At 44.4% G+C, this 17,769-nt stretch overlaps 1 protein-coding gene across 2 annotated transcripts in view; it reads left to right on the top strand.

Moving 5' to 3' along the window:
• MAP3K9 (mitogen-activated protein kinase kinase kinase 9) overlaps nt 1–17,769 on the top strand; it is an 88,014-nt gene that overhangs the window by 31,483 nt on the left and 38,762 nt on the right. For both annotated transcript variants that reach the window (XM_055538484.1, XM_055538485.1), the window contains exon 3: nt 16,674–16,854. In XM_055538484.1, coding sequence (XP_055394459.1) covers nt 16,674–16,854 — 181 coding nt within the window. The remainder of the gene's footprint in view (nt 1–16,673; nt 16,855–17,769) is intronic.

The following is a 17,769-nucleotide window of genomic DNA, read 5'->3' as shown; positions in this document are numbered from 1 at the left end:
GTTAGAACTAGACATGGAACAATGGACTGGTTCCAAATTGGGAAAGGAGTACGCCAAGACTGTATATTGTCACCCTGCTTATTTAACTTATATTCATAGCACATCATGCGAAATGCTGGGCTGGATGAATCACAAGCTGGAATCAAGATTGCCAGGAGAAATGTCAATAACCTCATATATGCAGATGACACCACTCTAATGGCAGAAAGTGAAGAGCAACTAAAGAACTTCCTGGTGAAGGTGAAAGAGAAGATTGAAAAAGCTGGCTTGAAACTCAACATTCAGAAAATGAAGATCATGGCATCCAGTCCCATTACTTCATGGCAAATAGATGGGGAAACAATGGAAACAGTGACAGACTTTATTTTCTTGAGCTCCAAAATCACTGCAGACAGTGACTGCAGTCATGAGATTAAAAGATGCTTGCTCCTTGGAAGAAAAACTATAACAAACCTGAAGAGTGTATTAAAAATCAGAGACATCACTTTGCTGACAAAGGTCTGTATAGTCAAAGCTATGGTTTTTCCAGTAGTCATGTATGGATGTGAGAGTTGGGCCATAAAGAAGGCTGAGTGCTAAAGAATTGATGCTTTCGAACTGTGGTGCTGGAGAAGACTCTTGAGAGTCCCTTGGACTGCAAGGAGGTCAAACCAGTCAATCTTAAAGTAAATCAACCCTAAATATTCTTTGGAAGGACTGATGCTGAAACTGAAGCTCCAATACTTTGCCCACCTGATGTGAAGGCCAACTCATTGGAAAATACCCTGATGCTGGGAAAGATTGAGGTCAGAAGGAGAAGGGGGCAACAGAGGATGAGATGGTTGGGTGGCATCACTGACTCAACGGACATGAGTTTAAGCAAATTCCAGGAGATAGCGAAGGATAGGGAAGCCTGATATGCAAAGAGCTGGACGCAACTGAGCAACTAAACAACAACAACAATATATCTTTTATGCATATTTTTAAAGTAACGCATGTGTATTATCTGGTTTGACAAGCCAAGTTATATCACAAGACTCATAATAAAAAATAAAGCTCTCCTGCTCTTGCCTTTCTTACTCCCTGAATCTCCATCCCGGCTAGTGATCTCTTGAGGGGAGGTACTGGTTTTATTTATATTTGAACACTCTGTACTTAGCACAATGCATATGGGCCCTCTATACATGTGGGCTTTTGGGGGGGAAGGATTTAAGTCAACACTTATTATAGAACATGACATTCTACTAAGAAAAAAATATGCAGCTGAAACCCGTTTCAAATGGAATCATTTTATAGCAGTTTGGAGAGGCTGTCCAAATCTTTGGCTATATCATATGGAGATTTTATTGCCTGGAATGTGGCTTTTGGTTTAGATTTTCAATTTTAACGTGTCTATTTCTGTTTTGCTATAAAGAGATTTTATAGTAGTGAAATTGAACTTTGTATTAGTTAGATTAGGTTAGCTATGAGAAACAGACATCCAAAGTAACAGTAGCTGAAATAAATCTGTTTCTCTTGTATGTAAAGGTCTTAACAGGAGACCAATCCATGGCTGGCACAGCATCTCTGTTCCATGAGCCCTAGAATCCTTCCTGTCTGTATCTCTGCCAGCCTTTGGGCATGATCTTCTCCTCCTAGTCCAAGATGGTAGCTCAATCTCCAGCTATCACATTCATGTTCCAGTCAGCACAGGGTAGGAAGGGATGAAAAGAAGGGCCAAAAGCCCTGAGCTGGTGTCCTTTAAGACAGGTTACAGAAAGCAGTCACATGATACTTCTTAGTCACCTGGCTGTACCTTGGAACAAGGTGCCTAGGAAATGTTAATGTTATCCGTGGCCAGGTGCCCATCTTGAAATGGAGGGTTCTGTTACTATGGGAGGAGGGGAGCATAACCACTGCAGGGCGACTGGCAGTCTGGGTCACACATTTTAAGCTCTTTTCCTACCATTAATCCCTTGTTAGTCCTTTCATGATACTCTGCCAGGATTGCTAATGTGGCAGTTCGTTTCTGCTGTGTTTCCACTTTGTTTTCTTTCTCACAAATGCTGCTGAGTCTGTCCTTCTCTTTTAACCCTTCCTTGGAGGTGCTCACCCATCCATCCCTCTGGAGTCAGAGGCTTTGGGACACCTGTTTCTTCAATGGGAGATGATAGCAGACGAGTGGACCCTTTCCCCAGGGGCAGTAACCAGCTGTTTTTTTGCAGAATGGGCTTCCGGTGGCAGCCTGGCCATCAGCGATTCCCAATGGTGGGCTGCAGACCCAGGGGGAGGGGACTGCTGCTAGGTGCCTTTGAATCTAAAGGCACTGTAGAAAGGATGAGTATTCATATTTCTGCTTTTAAAAGGTGTGTAGGTGCTACTGTGTTGGTAAAATGCAAACTCATTTAAAAACACTTTTCTCTGGGGTGTTTAATATAGCCTGGTAGTCTGGGGCTCTCCTTGTGCTTTTATTCAGACCTGGGTTATGTCCGGTCCCTACCTCTTGCCCCCTGTGGACCAGCCTCTCTTCATGTCACTCTCCATATCTGCCTGTGCCTTCCAGAATGGTTGAGACAATTGAATAAGATTCTGCACATGAATCATTTAGTGCCCTGCACACACGAAGGCTCCCATAAACATGAGCCCTGGTTAGTGTTTTCTTCTGAATCAACACACACTATAAGTACAGCTGTCGTCATAATAGAATTTTTTTTAAGCTGAAAGGACATATTTTAAAAGATCAGGAGTGATTGATGGCGCCTCTGGTGAATCCAGTGTAACCAGTCCTCAAACACGTATTTGGGGCTACTGCCTTAACTGACTTAATTAGAAATCTTTGGGGATAGTTTATATTCATTCATTCGTTCAGGACCATTATTTTTTAAACACTTATTAGGCCTCTTCAGGTTACAGAAGGGGGGCCATTACAGTTCAGATTTGCCCTGGCACTTGGACAAAATCCCTCCTTTTACCGAGTTCTCTGGCTTTGCCAGGAGTGCACTGCACACATCCCTTCACTTTGGTTTCCTCTTTTGTACTGAGAGAGTGGATCCTAAATCCCCAACCACACGATTCGCTCCATCTTTCTGTAGATCTCCCGACAGGGATTTCTGGCTGCCTGCGCCCAGGGTTTGCCGGGAAGCCCCGTTTTCTTTGCTGGCTGTGCCCGCGGGACTCGGCGCAGCTCTGCTGACAGCGCTGAACCCGGCTGGGGCCGCAGCGGCCGCAGGCATCTCCCTGCCACCTCCGGGCAACGCCACAGCTCTCCCGAGGCGGAGAGTCAGGGAGTCTAGGCCGTGAATCATTTGCCTCGGTGAGCAGGTCCGGCCGGCCTCTCTCGGCCTCGCCCGGGGGGACAGAGTGGGCCGGGGGCCAGGGCGTGGGAGAGGCCGGGGTTGGGTGCTGGCCGTGCTCTCCCTGCACGCGAGTGGCCAGTGAAATGAGGCTCTTCCACGTGGCTCCAGCTGATTCAGCCCCACAGCGAGCCTGCTGTGGGGTTTTACTGCCGGTTCTCTGGAATGCTGGATGGGGCTGAGCCCGAGGTCTTCTTTCATCCTCTGGAGACAACGGATTGCAGGAAGCAGTGTCTTAGGTGCTGACTCAGGCACCCTAAGGCCTGGCTGGGTCTGGTGAGGGGAGCTTTTCTCTGGGCTAGAATCCTCTGGTCTAATGCTCTGGTCTAATTGCTCTTAACTGTAGCTGGCCTTCAGCTCAGATGGGTGGGGTCAGCTGTGCTGACCCCCGGGAGAGACTATCATAGCTTTCAAGGAATTACAGACTCTTGAGAAGGTCAGAGATGGGCCACAGGGGCCTGGTGAAGATTGCATAGCACTGAGGCCAGAAAGCCAGGCATTCTGGTTCTTCATCGATTGCTTTTTCCCTTTCTGCCTTGCTGCAGCTCAGAGATTGTTCTGGGAAGGTGCTTGCCTCTCAGTTGAAAAAAAAAAAAAATTCAGAGAACAAAAAAGAGGTCATTAGAAATTAAAGTCATGATAGGGGAAATGAGAAGCCTAATAGAAGGGTTAGAAGACAAAGTGATGACATTTCAGGAAGAAGATCCAAAAGAGAAAAAAGATGAAAGAGTAGAGGAGAAAAGATTAGAAGATTGGAAGATCAATAAAGAAAGCCTAAGACCTAAACAATAGAGGCTCCAGAGAGAGAAAATAGAGAAATATGGGGAAAAAAGCAACAGTGAAATACTTCAAGAAAACTCCCTGTAACTGAAGAATATGAGTGTTCAGATTTGAGAGGACTCACAAAGTCTTCACCCAAGGCACATCCCTCTGATACTTCAGAACACTGGGGATTAAAAAGAGACTCAAAATTTCCTGAAAGAAAAAGACACGTCACATATAGAGCATCAGGAAGCAAAGTGGGTCCGGATTCCTAAACTGCAATGTTGGAAGCAAGAAACTGATGCATGATGCCTTCAAGATGATGAAGGAAAATCTTATCATTTTTATGCCAAGTATGGGGATAGAATGTAGAACTTTCATAACCAAAAAGTGTACCTTCCGTGCATTCTAAGGAGCTGTTGGAGAATGCCTATCACTAAAGTAAGAGAAGAAAGCAGCAGAAAGAGAAAGCAGGGTACAGGACAGAGGACATCCATGAAGGGAAGCCCCCGAGGACTGTGAAAGGAGACCCCGGGAGAGGAGCTGTGCATGGGACATAGAGGGGGCAGTTTAGATCTGGAAGTGTGACTCAGGACTGTCATCTCCAACTCGCCTGCTGCTGCTGTTCCGTCAGTTTAACCTGAGGAATGACTACCTGGGGATCCTCATCAGGATTCTTATCCATACTTGGCTGTCTTGCTCATGTGCTCATGAAACTCTGTTGCCTGGACAGACAAAAATGTTTTCTCTGACCAACCCCAAGAACCTGAGGTAGGCCCCCAAGTGAATTTAGAAACAGAGGGAGCCCACCCCCCACAAACATATTTCTGATGGATGTCCAGTGTCTGCATCTCTCCCCACAATTCCCTGCAGTCAACTTTCCCCACCGTGGCCACCTACCCAGTTTTTCTAGCCCTCATATATGATCTTGCTTACTGACTTTCTCAGGAAGGGCTCTTGTCAGTTCTCCGGGACCATGGACACTGTTTAGCTTATTTCCTTGAGAGCTTTCGTCTAGCAAAGGCAATATTTTTTACTGTATTGTGGGTCAAATTGTGTCTCCCTAAAAATGACATGCTGAAGTTCTAACCTGTGGATATGACCTTATTTGGAAATAGTCTTTGTTTTTTTTTTCTTCTTTTGGCCATGTAACGTGGCTTGTGGCCTCTTAGTTCCCCAGCCAGGACTGAACTCAAACATTCTACAGCAAAAGTACAGGGTGTCTTAACCACTGGACCTCCAGGGAATTCCCAGAAATAGGGTCTCTGTAATCAAGTGAAGATGAGGTCCTGTGGTATGAGAACTGGCCCTTGTCCAATGCTTGGTGTCTTTATAAGAAGAGAGAATTTTGGATAGAGACACACAGTGATGGGAATGCCATGTGAGGACCAGAGACAGACACAGAGGGCAGATGGACAGTAGAGAGATTGGAGTCACGCTGCCCTAAGCTGGGGAACACAGAATTGCTGGAAGCCACCAGGAGCCTGAAGAGGCAAAGGAGGGTTCTTCCCTACAGCCTTTGGAGGTAGGGAATGCCAACACTTTGATTTTGGATCAGAGGTCTTGCTTCAGACCTGAGATTCAGTAGATTTCTGTTGTTTTAAGCTGCCATATTTGTGTTAATTTGACAGCAGCCCCAGGAAACTAGTACACCTAACTACATTTGTGCTTGTCACTCTTTTTCAAAACTAAATTACATCATAATTCAGAGATGTATACATAGAGGGTAAGATAACAGGGACGAATAATTGAAGTCACAGCAAGGAGATCAAATCAGTCAGCCCTAAAAGAGATCAATTCTGAATATTCATTGGAAGGACTGATGCTGAAGCTGAAGCTTCAATACTTTGGCCACCTGATGAGAAGAGCCAACTCATTGGAAAACACCCTGACGCCTTGAAAGATTGAGGGTGGGAGGAAAAGGTGGCAACAGAGGATGTGATGGTTGGATGGCATCACCGACTCAATGGACATGAGTTTGAGCAAACTCCAAGTGGTAGTATAGGTCAGGGAAGCCTGGTGTGCTGCAGTCCATGGGATTGCAAAGAATCAGACAGGACTTAGTGACTGAACAACAGTAGAAGTCAAGATTGTGAGATATCTGGAGAAGGGGAAGGGATATGATGGAGAGGAACATGTGGAACTTCTAAGGGACTGGATGGAGTCAGATGGGCTTTCATCTTATTCTTTAAATCCTGTGTGTTTTATATACCCTTTCATGTGTATATATATTTGACAGTAAGCTTAAAAAAAAAAAAAAAATAGACTAAACCAAGCAAAACACAGCACTCAAAACAGAATTGGACCTATTGTTCAATCTGGGAGAGATGATGTTGAATCATTTGGGCCAAATGAAAGCTTGGGGATGTGGGAACCTTGGCGCCAAGGTGAACATTTAGCGAATCAAAGTCCCTTGTGCTAATGGAGATGAATAATTAATAAGAAATCTCAAAATGATAACTCATCAACCAAAGCTCGATTTCCCATTAGGACATATGGGAAAGTCTCCTCAGTTATGCCGAGTTTTGAGAGCCTGGCCTCCAGCTAAATGATACTTGGTTGGACTCTCAATGTCCTTTGTGGCCACCCCTGCCTGACTCATTCACTTCTCCCTCTGTTGTTCTAGCAAGGGATGGACTTGAGATCCTTGTTGGTGGTCTGTGTTAGAGAACATCAAATCCCATAGAAAGTCATTCACTCTCTCTGAATTCATAGAAGATCAAGATTCATTTTGGTGCGAGTTTGCCTTTATTCCTCTCTAACCCTTGCAATCTTTTCTTTCTAACAGAGGCACCTGGTCTTAGGCTCAGAACTTTGACTAGTGCAGGATCTGCTAAAACTTACATTAATTTTTGTTCTCATTTTATTTATTTGCACAGGTTACCTGATACTAGGAGAATATTTGTTTTTTTTCCACTTAAAATAATGATGTAAAATGTCTTCTTTTCATAATTTTTTAAGTCAGATTAAAGAAAAATACTAAGTAAATGGTATATAGGTGGTGGCCTGTCTGGAAATAGTGTCCTTGGTTTACTGAGGTTTGGAAAACTGTGATTATCTTACTGCTGATATAGTAAAACGTGAGCCCTCAGTTGAAGCACATGTTGTCTTGAGCTGATCCTCAGATTTGTCACGTGTCTTTGCATACATCATGCAGGGGGCGCTTAAGGACAACATCTCTATCTTATCTATCCTTGGGTCCCCTCTCCCGCCTGACAGCAGCAGGATGTATTCGTCACCAGGAACCCTGGCTGAGGTAGTCCCCCTTTCTCTGGTCTTGTTGTCTTGCCTGGTACCCACCCGGCTCCCCTCAGTGCTTCACAGTAGGATAATGTAGGAGGGATGTCCCTCCAGCCCCGGCAGCAACAGGATGAGGAAGTGGATAGTTTGAGAAGGTGCACAGAGACTGCTTCAGTGAAATAAGGGACCAGCGAGGGGTCGGTTCTTTCTGAGAGCATGGTCCTCTGCTTGGTTCCTGGAGGGGCGTTGGCATGAGTCTCAGAAAAAAGAGAATTGAGTTTCTGCCTTCTAGAAATTATATTCCATCACATTCTAGAGGGAATGATGAGACAGGTACATGCAGCAGTTGGGAATAATTAAAAGAAGCATATAGGGGACTTCCCTGGTGGTCCAGTGGTTAAGACTTTGCTCTCTCAGTGCAGGGGGTTGGAGGTCGATCTGTGGTCAGAAAACTAGATTCTGCATGCTGCAACTAAGATTCTGCATGCCATACCTAAGACCCAGCGGGCAGAAACTAAGGCCTGGTGCGGCAAAATAAAAAAATCTTTAAAAATCTTTAAAAAAATGGTATATAGTGTTAAATTATGTGGTACTGGTTTTGGGTGCTGAAGGAATACTTCATGAAAAAGGAGAGCAGTGAAGACTAGTTGATTAATGACAGCGTTAGGGATCAGGTGGAAATTGAGCTAAGCCATAAAGATGTATAGGATTTCTTCCTGTTCTCTGGATGGCACAACACGTGAAGAGAGATCCGGCCTTGGAACACCTCTCCATCCCTCACTCACTGTGGGCAGCTGACTTAACCTCTCTGTGTCTGTTTCAGCACGGGTGAAATAGGGAAAATAATTATGCCTACTTCATGGGGTTGGTTTAAGGATTAACTAAGGTGATGGCAAGCTCTTTACATACATCATGGAAAGAGCATAACTCCACTACAGGCATGTACCTTGGAGATATTTCAGATTTGGTTTCAGACCACCGCAGTGAAGTATCACAATAAAGCAAGTCACGTGAATTTTTTGGGTTCCCAGTGCATATAAAACGCAGGCTACACTGTGTTGTGGCCTCTTGAGTGTAGTCTATTATGTCCACAAAACAAGGTACATACCGTAATTAAAAATACTTTCTTGCTAAAAAATGCTAACCCTTATCTGAAGCTTCAGTGAGTTATAATCTTGTTGCTGGTGGAGGGTCTTGCCTCAGTGTTTATGGCTGCTGACTGATCAGGGTGGCTGTACCATTTCTTAAAATAAGACAGAGATGTTTACAGGATTGATTGACCTTTTTTGACAAATGATTTCTCTGTGGCATGCAATGCTGTTTGATAGTTTTTTACCCACAGTAGAATGAAATTGGAGTCAACCCTCTCAAACCCTGCAGCTGCCTTATCAACTAAGTTTTATGTAATATTCTACCTTTGTTGTTTCAACAGTCTTCACCAGAAGTAGATTCCATTTCAAGAAACCACTTTGTTTGCTCATCCATTAAGAAGCAATTCCTCATTTGTTAAAGTTTTATTATGAGGTGGCAGCAATTCAGTCATGTCTCCAGGCTCTACTTCTAATTCATGTTATTTCTCTTTCCATCACATCTGCAGAGACTTCCTCCACTGAAGTCATGAACCCTTCAAAGTCATCCGTGAGGGTCAGAACCACCTTCTTCTAAATTCCTGTTAATGTTGATATTTTGAACATCACTAGTGTTCTTAATTAGAGAAGAAAATGGCAACCCACTCCAGTGTTCTTGCCTGGAGAATCCCATGGACGGAGAAGCCTGGTAGGCTGCAGTCCATGGGGTTGCACGGAGTCGGACACGACTGAAGCGACTTAGCAGCAGCAGCAGTGTTCTTAATGGCATCGAGAATGTTGAATCCTCTCCAGAAGTTTTTTAATTGGCCTTGTGCAGATTCATCAGATACATCACTGTGGGAGCTATAGTCTTAAGAAATGTATTTCTTAAATAATTTTAAGATTTGAAAGGCAAAGTTGCTCTGTGATCCATGGGGTACAGAATGGATGTTGTGTGAGCAGTTGTGAAAGCAATAAGAAACTCATTGTACTTCTCCACCAGAGCTCTTGGGTGGTCACATGTATTGTCAGTGAGCAGTAATATTTTGAAAGGAATCTTTCTGAGCAGTAGGTCTCAACAGTGAGCTTAAAATAATCAGTAAACCATGTTGGTAAACAGAGGTGCTGTCGTCCAGGCTTGCCTGGTACCCATCTGGGTAAATTTAGCATGACTCTTAAGGTCCCTAGGATTTTTGGAATGGTAAATGAACACTGGCTTAAACTTAAAGTCATCTGCTTCATTAGCCCCTAAGAGAGTCAGCCTGTCCTTTGAAACTTTGAGATCATGCATTGACTTTTCTTCTCTAGCTATGGAAGTCCTAGGTAGCAGCTTCTTCTAATATAAAGCTGTTTCATCTACACTGGAAATCTGTTGTTTAGTGGAGTGACCTGCCTTAAAGATCTTAGCTAGATCTTCTGGAAAACTTGCTATAGCTGCTACATTAGCACCTGCTGCTTTGCCTTGCACTTTCATGCTATGGAGATGGCTTCTTTCCCTAAACCTCTTGAAACAACTTCTTCTAGCTTCACACTTTTCTTCTGCAGCTTCCTCACCTCTCTCAGCCTTCATAGAATTGAAGAGAGTTAGGGCCTTGCTCTGGAGAAGGCAATGGCACCCGGCTCCAGTACTCTTGCTTGGAAAATCCCATGGACAGAGGAGCCTGGTGGGCTGCAGTCCACGGGATCGCTAAGAGTCGGACACGACTGAGCGGCTTCCCTTTCACTTTTCACTTTCCTGCATTGGAGAAGGAAATGGCAACCCAGTCCAGTGTTCTTGCCTGGAGAATCCCAGGGACGGCGGAGCCTGGTGGGCTGCCGTCTATGGGGTCGTACAGAGTCGGACACGACTGAAGCGACTTAGCAGCAGCAGCAGCGGCAGGGCCTTGCTCTGGATTAGGCTTTGGCTTAAGGCAATGTTGTGACTGGTTTGATTTTTCTATCTGGACCACTCAAACTTTCTTCATATCACCAATAAGCCTGTTTGCTTTCTTATCATTCGTGTGTTCATTGGGGTAACACTTTTAATTTCCTTCAAGAGTTTTTTCCTTTGTATTCACCATTTGAACAACTGATGCAAGAGGCCTGGCTTTTGGCCTGTCTTGGCTTTTGACATGCCTTCCTCACTAAGCTTAATCATTTCTAGCATTTGATTTAAAGCGAGAGAGTTTCACCTGAATACCTAGAGGCCATGCTGCTGCTGCTGCTAAGTCGCTTCAGTCGTGTCCGACTTTGTGCGACTCCATAGACAGGAGCCCACAAGGCTCCCCCGTCCCTGGGATTCTCCAGGCAAGAACACTGGAGTGGGTTGCCATTTCCTTCTCCAATGCAGGAAAGTGAAAAGTGAAAGTGAAGTCGCTCAGTCGTGTCCGACTCTTAGCGATTCCGTGGACTGCAGCCTACCAGGCTCCGCCGTCTGTGGGATTTTCCAGGCAAGAGTACTGGAGTGGGGTGCCATTGCCTTCTCGACTAGAGGCCATGGTAGGGTTAATAAATGGCCGAATTTCAATATTGTGTCTCAAGGAATAGGGAGGACTGAGGCGAGGGAGAGAGATGGGGGAACAGCTAGCTGGTGGAGCTGTCAGAACACACACAACATTTACCAATTAAGTTTGCCATCTTTTGTGGGCATGGTTCATGGTTCCCTAAAACAATTACAACAGTAAGAACAAATGTCACTGATCACAGATCACCATAATAAGCATAATAATAATGAAAAAGTTTGAAATATTGCAAGAATTATCAAATGCAACACAGAGACATGAAGTGAGCAAATGCTGTTGGAAAAATGCCACCCGTAGACTTTCTCAATGCAGAGTTGCCACAAATCTTCAATTTTGTTTAAAAAATACAGTATCCATGAAACACAATAAGGCAAAGTACAATGAGACGAGCTAAGTCTGTATATAATAAGTGATCAATAACGGTTAGCTATCATTATTATTTAATCAACCATTTGATTTAGTCACCCAGTCATGTCCAACTCTTTGTGACACATGTCTGTAGAGGAGCCCACCAGGCTCCTCTGTCCATGGAATTCTCCAGGCAAGAATATTAGAGTGGGTTGCCATTCCCTTCTCCAGGGGATCTTCCCAACCCAGGGATCGAACCTGGGTCTCGCATATTACCTGCAGATTCTTTACTGTTTCAGCCACCAGAGAAGCCCATGTATTTATACAGTTAAGATGTATTGCATGGTTATTATGTGTCAGGGCCTGCCAGGCTTTCCAATAGAGTTCTCAATACTTTGAACTCAGCGTCCCGTGGTTTCCACATACATATGAGACCCTTAATCATAATAGTGGTAACGATAGCTGTAATGTCCTGTGTGCCTATTTATTTATGTGTCAGGCACTCTGGTGGGTGCCTTATCACTGTATTGCCATTAATCTTTATCCTCGTTTTATAGAATCAGGAATAATGATGCAGAGTTTATGAAACTTAACAAGCATCACATGGAAAATGTCAAGCCTGGAATTTAGATTGCCTGTTTTTGTTTTTGTTTTTTTCTATTCTCACTGACTCTTGTTACTGTCACCCTAACCCATTATGTCCCAGACTGAACTTGGCTTCCTCAAATGGGTTTGTCTTTCAACTTCTCAGTTAGGGGTACTGCTATTCTACTTATTATCCATATCGGAAAGACAAGAGATGTCTTCCTTCTGTGTCAAGCCCCTATATCTGATTAATCACTAGGATTTGAGTTCAATGCATCTTTTTCTTCTCTTCCTCTGCCTGGCCAGACCCCTCTTGACTTGTATTTGTTAGTTTTCAGCATTTGTTCTACTGCACCCCCCACGAGAGGGGGGTTTATACGATACGCTTTCATGGAATTCACCAGATTTTGATAAAACATCCTTAAGTTTTCCAAGAAGTAAAAGCACAATAGTTTGTTACTGCTGCATCTGTGTTTGTCAGCAGTAGACGCTGGGAATGGGCTCACAGCAGTGGTGTAGATAAGTAAGCTGCTATGAATATAACCTTTCTCTTTTACCTAGGAAAACATGTTTGGAGGAAACTATGCTCCACTCTGTTTTAAAAAGTAAAGCTTTCCCTTTTAGCAAACAGTGCTGGGAAAATTGGATATTCACATGCATAAGACTGGCACTGGACCCCTACCTCATATGAATACAGAAATTAACTAAGAATGGATTAACGACCTAAATATGAGAGCTGAAACCGTAACACTCTTAGAAGAAAACATAGGGGCAAATCTTCATGAACTTGGATCTGGCAGTTCTTTGGTATTACATCAAAAGTAGAAACAACAAAAGGAAAAATAGGTGAGGTGGACTTCATCTAAATTAAAAACTTTTGTACATCAAAGACCATTATCAAGAAAGTAAAACGCCTATAGAGAGGGAAAAATATTTGCAAATCATGTGTTTGATAAGGGTCTAGAATCCAGGATATATAAAGAACTTATAACTCAGCAAAAGAATGACAGACATTTCTCCATAGGAGACGTACAAATGGCCAAGAAGCATGAGAAAAGGTGTTCAGTGTCATTAGTCATTAGGGAAATGCAAATCAAAACCACAGTGAGATACCACTTTACATCTAGTAGGATGACTATAATAAGAAAAGGGAAAAGGAAAATAGCAAGTATGGTGAGGATGCAGAGAAATTAGAACCCTCATACATTGCTAATGGGAATGTAGAATGGTTCAGCTGCTGTGGAAAATAATTTGGTGCTTCCTCAGAAAGTCCAACAGAGAATTACCATATATCCTAATAATTCCACTCCTAGGTATACACCCCCAAAAATGGGAAACAGGCACTCAAAAAAGTATATGTGCACATATATTTATAGCAGCAGATTCACAATAATCAATAGATGGAAACAGCCCAAATGTCTATCAGTGGACAAAAGGAGAAACAAATTATGGTATATACATATGATGGAATACTGTTCAGTCACAAAAAAGGATTAAAGTATTGGTGTGAGCTACAATGTGGGTGAACCTTGGAAACATTAGAAAGCAATTTAGTGGTTGCCAGAAGCTAGGAAGAGGGGAGAATGGGGATGATGTGTGATGATAATGTTCACTTGCCAAGTTGTGTCCAACTCTTTGTGGCCTCATGGACTGCAGCACACCAGGCTTCCCTGTCCTTCACCATCTCCTGGAGCTTGCTCAAACTCATGACCATTAAGTCAGTGATGCCATCCAACCATCTCATCCTCTGCTGCTCCCTTCTCCTCCTGCCCTCAATTTTTCCCAGCCTCAGGGTCTTTTCCAATGAGTTGGATCTTCACATCAGGTGGCCAAAGTATTGGAGTTTCAGCTTCAGCATCAGTCCTTCCAGTGAATATTCAGGGTTGATTTCCTCTAAGGTTGACTGGTTTGATCTCCTTGCTGTCCAAGGGACTCTCAAGAGTCTTCTTCAGCACCACAGTTCAAAAGCATCACTTCTTTGGCACTCAGCCTTCTTTATGGTCCAACTCTTTACATCCGTACATGACTACCGGAAAAACCATAGCTTGGACCATATGGACTTTGTTGGCAAAGTGGTGTCACTTTTTAATACACTGTCTAGGTTTGTCATATCTTTTCTTTCAAGGAGCAAGCATCTTTTAATTTTACAGCTACAGTCACCGTCTGCAGTGATTTTGGAGCCCAGGAAAATAAAGTCTGTCACTGTTTCCACTTTTTCTCCAGCTATTTGCCATGAAGTAATGGGACCAGATGCCATGATCTTAGTTTTTTGAATGCTGAGTTTCAAGCCACTTTTTGACTCTCCTCTTTCACCCTCATCAAGAGGCTCTTTAGTGCCTCTTTGCTTTCTGCCATAAGGGTTGTATCATCTGCATATCTGAGGTTCTTGATATTTCTCCCAGCAATCTTGATTCCAGCTTGTGCTTCATCCAGCCTGGCATTTCACATGATGTACTCTGCATATAATAGCTGTTTAATGGATATGGGGTTTCCTTTTGGGGGTGATGAAAATGTTTTGGTACCAGACAGAGGTGGTGGTTGTATAGCATTGCAAGTGTACTAAATGCTGCTGGATTGCTCAATTCAAAATGGTTAATTTTCTGTTATGTGGATTTCATCTCAGTTTTAAAAAACTACCAAGAAACGGCTTTCACAAACTTTGTTGCTTTGATTGTTAATAGTAATACATATTTGGTAGATACCAGTATTTCAGAACACTATTCTTGAGAACCATTGACTGCAACCATCTGCTAGAATTACTGACTGCCAGGATTATAACCTCTCTCCTTTGCTGTGGGCAGGACCCCTAGGCCAGAGATTTCTAACTTCCATGCCTTCAGGGGCCCAACTTGTTAGAACAGATGTTTGAGGTCATCTGGGTATAAGGCAGCAGGGAGTCATGGAGATTAGGTGGAGCTGGGCTGGACAGGCATGGTCTAAAGGCATTCCAGTTTACACAAACTGCCCTGGGCTGCCTCTTGCCTGTTTGCATCTTTTGGCTATCCCTCTTAAGCCATCCAGAGACTAATATATTTAGAAAATCACCTTCAGTAGGCCATCCCGTTTCTAAAAGTCAGTCTCCTGTCATAGCATCTAAACTTCTCTGCCTTCCTGTTCCAGCATAGGCTCTGAGAAAGCTCAGCTGGACTCATGAAGCATTGTGAAACCATAACGCTCCTCCCGCTGCACCCCGTCCCAGCCACCTGTCCAATCCTGTCACCCCACTGGATCTATAAGGGGAAGGGCTCTCCCAGAGTCTTCGATTTACAGGTGGCTCAGAGAAATGCTCGGTGACCAGTTACTGCCGCTGCAGCGGGCGTGGTGGCTTCTGTGGTGCCGCTTCCCCAGCCGTCTGAGTGCTTATTAGTCTGTTATCTCTCTACCCGCAGAGAAGGAAAGAGAGGCACAGAAGAATCTGGGAAGATTTTTGTGATTAGATGAGATATAGACAGTTGTTTGTTTGTTTTAATCTCCCAAGCATTTCAAGGCTGGGACCCATTCAGGATGCTGGAAGCTTGGAGTGGGGCGGGGGTGTGTCAGGGGTCAGGGGAGCAGGGGAGAGGGTATGGAGGAAAGAAACTTAGTTCATTAGATCCAGGGAGTGGCTGGAGCTGTTTTCTTTTGTGCTTCTATCCCTATAGCTGCTTGTCATCCCTCTTTGGGGCTTCCCTGGTAGCTCAGTGGTAAGGAATGCACCTGCCAAGCGGGAGACCTGGGTTTGATCCCTGGGTCAGGAAGATCCCCTGGAGAAAAAATGGCAACTCACTCCAGCATTCTTGCCTGGGAAATTACATGGACAGAGGAACCTGGTGGGCTACAGTCCATGGGGTTGCAGAGAGTTGGACAAGATTTGGCAACTAAACAACTACAATCTCTCTTTACTGCTGATTTTCTGGGATGCACACAGGACATAGAAAACTTTGAGCCACATCTTTCATTGTGTAACAATTTAGTGGACGTGTGCTGGGCGTGGTTTAGGGGGCAGGAAAAGAAAAGTACAGTTGTATGACTTGAGGGATTGACTTCAGCTAAAACCCACTCCCTTCTCCTGCTCTTCCCATTTAGACTTGAACGCCAGAGAGAATCTTCCCTCCTTCTCTGAAATCCTGTGCATAGAGCTCTGAACTCCAGGTGGTTCAGCATCTGGGCCTCAGAGGGGTGCTAACCCAGGGGCCCTGGGAACCGTTCCAGCTGTGGAAATGGAGGCTCGGCTTCCTCACATCCCAGGAGCTCAAATTTAGGGGAAAATCTCTGCCCAAAAGATATGCTTTCATAAGACTTTAAATAAAGTCACTTGCAGAGGCTCATGGAAACTGTTCAGACACTGTCTGAAAACCTTAGAAGTCCAAAAAGCACCTCCACTCTTGATGGTTTGAGAGTGGTGAAAGCCCAGGAGTGCCCTGGAAGAGACAGGAAGCCCGGGGAGCTTCTCCTCAGGAGAGTCAGCTGTGACCCCCTGCTCTTCTGTCCTGGGGTGTGAGGGGGCCCTACGGTGTCATGGTAACAGAGGAGGCTCTTGAGTCAGGCTGCCGGGGTTTCACTCCTGGCCTTATTAGTTGAGTGACCTTGGAAAATTTATTTAGTGGCACTGCAGTTTCCTCATCTTTAGAGTAGCCATGGCAATAGTATCTATCTCATAAGGTTGTTGTGAGGGTTGAAGATCATGCCTGCAGTATACCTGGCACTAGAATGGATGCATCTGAGGTGTTTAAGGATGGTGGCTCCACCAGCCAGCCATGGTAGCCGCACGACGGAGCCTGCAGGAGGGCCCAGAGGAAGGCAGGAGGGCTGTGTATTGCATGGTTTCCTGTCATTAATGCAGACTCTCTGGTCTCTTCTGTATTCCTTTCCTTGTCCAGTACTGATCCTCCAGAAGGTGGAGAATGGAGACCTGAGCAACAAGGTTCTGAAGATCACTGATTTCGGCCTGGCTCGGGAATGGCACCGAACCACCAAGATGAGCGCGGCCGGGACGTATGCCTGGATGGCCCCTGAAGTCATTCGTGCCTCCATGTTTTCCAAAGGCAGCGACGTGTGGAGGTAAGGTCCAAAGGTGAACAGTCAGCCTTCCCCACATGTATTTTCACTGCACAGATGCCTCGGGACTTGGAGAATTGGTGTAGAATCCCAGGCACCCCCAAGAAGGTCTGGGTGACCTCTTCAGAGCAATTTATACTAAATTCCACACTGCTCAGTGACAATTTCTAATGCCTCATCAACCAGAAGTCCCTCCAGTGCTGTGGCTGGTACCAGTTCTATGTAGGCTCCTTTGTGTTGGTGACTGATCCCTCAGAAAGACCAGGAGATTCTAGGGCAGTGTGTGCTGACCTATAGGACGGTAGGGGACCCAGTCACTCCTGGAGACCTTTCCCATGGTCACCCTGGCTTCCTTAGCATCAGTGGCTGTTACTGATGCACTTGTTCTTACTGTAAGCTCTTCAGCTGATGAGTATTGTTTGTGCTGTCTCTTTTTTCCGGGTGGGCTGGAAATTATCCTTTCCAGTTATCCAGTTAAGCTTTTAGTTAAGGATCTGTCTTATCCGTTGAGCATTGATAAAGAAATGGGAAGATGGGTCTCAAGCATGTGCCCAGAACTGCAGAGTCAAAGATTAGACCAACCATCCCTCTAGTTAATGTCAGCCCAAAAGGTCACAAAGACATGGACCTAAAAATCTTGTTCCCATTAATGGGAGGATGAGCATCTGCAGAGTCTAAGCATCATTATGGCTGTGAGACACTAGCATCACCTTGGTATACAAAAGAAAAGACTTGAGATCATCTTTAGATCTGTAAGTCCTTTAAAGGACTTACAGATCATCATCATATTTTGTCTATGAAGTTGTTGCTTCTCACTGTGTTGTAAAGTGAGCTTGTATGTGTGTGTATTTTAAATAACAGCTTTTTTTTTTTAATATAAATTTATTTATTTTAACTGGAGGTTAATTACTTTACAAT

Source organism: Bubalus kerabau, chromosome 10 (assembly GCF_029407905.1).
Source record: "Bubalus kerabau isolate K-KA32 ecotype Philippines breed swamp buffalo chromosome 10, PCC_UOA_SB_1v2, whole genome shotgun sequence".
Taxonomy (NCBI): Eukaryota; Metazoa; Chordata; class Mammalia; order Artiodactyla; family Bovidae; genus Bubalus; species Bubalus kerabau.
This window is presented reverse-complemented; position numbering and strand designations above follow the sequence as displayed.